Raw genomic sequence first — 3,088 nt, forward strand, 5'->3', positions numbered from 1 at the left:
TCTGGTCAGTCCATCAGCCATGTAGGTGAGGTCAACACTAGCTGCTCTCTGGTCAGTCCATCAGCCATGTAGGTGAGGTCAACACTAGCTGCTCTCTGGTCAGTCCATCAGCCATGTAGGTGAGGTCAACACTAGCTGCTCTCTGGTCAGTCCATCAGCCATGTAGGTGAGGTCAACACTAGCTGCTCTCTGGTCAGTCCATCAGCCATGTAGGTGAGGTCAACACTAGCTGCTCTCTGGTCAGTCCATCAGCCATGTAGGTGAGGTCAACACTAGCTGCTCTCTGGTCAGTCCATCAGCCATGTAGGTGAGGTCAACACTAGCTGCTCTCTGGTCAGTCCATCAGCCATGTAGGTGAGGTCAACACTAGCTGCTCTCTGGTCAGTCCATCAGCCATGTAGGTGAGGTCAACACTAGCTGCTCTCTGGTCAGTCCATCAGCCATGTAGGTGAGGTCAACACTAGCTCTCCTGCGCCCATCGATTACCTCCCTCTTCACCTTCTGTCCACAAGCTTGCTGAGATCCAAGCATTTGTTTGTGTGCAATTCTTTCTTTCTTTCTCTCTCTCTTTCTCTTTTTCTCTCTTTCTTTCTTTCATTCTTTCTTTCCTTTCTTCCATCTCATATCTACAGTACACATCTTGAACGTAGCTTGTGGTCTTTGAGATCACCAGGGTGGTCATCACCACATCGCTTTCAATTAAAGATGAACACCAGGATAAATAAAACAGGTTATAAAAACAATACTGAAATCCCAGAGAGAAAATTCTGGTTTTAATTGGAATTTAGAACAACAAGCCTGAGAATTAGGTACATTAATTAAGTTCATTTTAACATTAGCATTTCTAATGTGGTTTCTGCTGAAGTAGCTTCGTCTGTATTGATTAATTGTTTTAAATCAGTGCGAGAAACCCCCCCACTGCGACACTCGTTTCAGAGGATTATCAAATATTAATCAACGGGCCAATTAAATCTCTTAAAAGTGGAGTTTCAAAACGCGCTTCACATCAGAGTTCTCGATGTTGGACACAGCTTTCCTGTTTAACCTTGAAGAGCACCACAGAGTTATCAAAGGAGGAAAAAAATATTTTACAAACTTTTACTTCAAAGAGCATTCTACATATGGAGCAGTTCGACAGATTATTTTACTCCTGGCTGAACTTAAGTGACTAGACATGGCTATCATGGTACCACTTCCTTGTTTGTGAAACTCTGAAAACCTCATCAGTTAGAACGCAGCTCTCGTCGTTGTTGAACATTTTTTTTGTAACATTCAGCAAATACAACCAATCAACAGAAAGTCTCTCACGTTGATGTCCTCCAGGTCCAGGAAGTTGAGGGTGATGCCGTTCCTCTTCCAGATGATTGGTGGACGGAGCGTGCCCTGGATGGCACACGACAGCACCGTGCTCAGACCCACCGTCACCGTGGTTACGCTGACCCTCTGGTCCTCCGCCAAGCTCAGCTGGATGACCTCTGGAGAGGAGGAGAAGAGAGGAGGAGGAGAGATGAGAACAGGAGAAGAGGAGGAGAAGAGAGGAGGAGGAGAGGACAGAACAGGAGAACATGAGGAGAAGAGAGGAGAGGAGGAGAGGACATAACAGGAGAAGAGGAAGAGAAGAGAGGAGGAGAGAACAGGAGAAGAGGAGGAGAAGAGAGGAGAGGAGGAGAGAACAGAAAAGGGGAGAAGAGAGGAGAGGAGGAGAGAACAGAAAAGGGAGGAGAAAAGGAGGAGAGAACAGGAGAAGAGGAGAAAAGAAGAGAGGAGAGGAGGGGAGAACAGAAAAGGGGAGGAGAAGAGGAGGTGGAGAGGATAAAAGAGACGAGAAAGAATGAAAAAAGAGAAGAGAGTCAGACTGATGAAACTAAAGAGGTTGAAGCAGTAGAGGAGAGCCGGGTTGAGGGGAGGGGGGGGGGGGGGAGAACTCTGCTTCTCCAAATATCATTTCTCTTCTTAACGACTGTGCATGTTCCTCCAAAGAACAGGTCCATTCCATTCACCTTTAAGGCTAATTAGAAACTACAGTTCCCAGGGTCCTTAGGGAGACATCCGTCTCCACGGTCGAGGGAGAGATGCCAGGAAGAGGAAAGGATGGGTCTGAGAGGGGAAGATGGATGGTGGAGCGATAGAGGGATGGATAGAGGGATGGACTGAGGAAAGAGGACTAAAAGGATTCTTAGCCGAATTACAGCTTTAGCCTGTTTCATACTGTGGGTGTATCTCTGAGTTCAGGTCACACACACACAGAGCTAAACACCAGCACCAAGCAACACAAACACAGGCTTATCTCCGTAGCTAAGCACTCTCAGGCGTCTACATGTAAACATGTATTCCCTGTATTCCGCTGCCGTTGCCGACACTCGACAAAGCACACACAGACAGGTGAAATGTTCTCCGGCGAGGATTCTCCAGGAGGCAGGTAAACAAGACGTCCAGGCAACCACACGTTTCCATGGAAACCGTAAGTATTTCCGCCTCCCCCGCGTCGCAGTGGCTCCGAGGTCGTCCGCGGGGCTCGTACGTGACGCGCCAAGACCGCGCCCGCTCTCCAGGAGATCCACCTGTCCCTCCCCGGGACGCCCGGGTGACGGCTGATGGAGCGCTGGTCTCCAGGGGGGAGACCAGCGCTCCTGCTCTAACTGGGCATGGGGCTGCCACAGCACGGTCTCCCCAGGGGGTACACCCACCCTTTCACCTGTCTGACTTAACGGCGTGTGACCAAACTACATCGCTTTTCAGGTGATGCACTAGTCCCCATTCCTGTCTGCCGTGATTGCGTGTGGTTATACAGTAAGGTCACATCTCCAGGTGATGCACTAGTCCCCATTCCTGTCTGCCGTGATTGCGTGTGGTTATACAGTAAGGTCACATCTCCAGGTGATGCACTAGTCCCCATTCCTGTCTGCCGTGATTGCGTGTGGTTATACAGTAAGGTCACATCTCCAGGTGATGCACTAGTCCCCATTCCTGTCTGCCGTGATTGCGTGTGGTTATACAGTAAGGTCACATCTCCAGGTGACACACTGGCCCCCATTCCTGTCTGCCAGGATGGAGTGTCAGTGTGTTTTGAGGGTGTGTTGAGCTTCTG

General features: G+C 49.3%; 1 protein-coding gene across 1 annotated transcript in view; it reads right to left on the minus strand.

Moving 5' to 3' along the window:
- The window catches only part of fstl4 (follistatin-like 4), a 19,552-nt gene extending 16,905 nt beyond the window's left edge, over positions 1-2,647 (minus strand). Inside the window, 2 exon segments of the mRNA XM_062453001.1 lie at positions 1,309-1,475; positions 2,641-2,647. Of these exon segments, the coding sequence (XP_062308985.1) occupies positions 1,309-1,475; positions 2,641-2,647 (174 nt within the window).
- Between the last annotated feature and the right edge of the window lie 441 nt (positions 2,648-3,088).

Source organism: Osmerus eperlanus, chromosome 27 (assembly GCF_963692335.1).
Source record: "Osmerus eperlanus chromosome 27, fOsmEpe2.1, whole genome shotgun sequence".
In the NCBI taxonomy this organism is placed as follows: Eukaryota; Metazoa; Chordata; class Actinopteri; order Osmeriformes; family Osmeridae; genus Osmerus; species Osmerus eperlanus.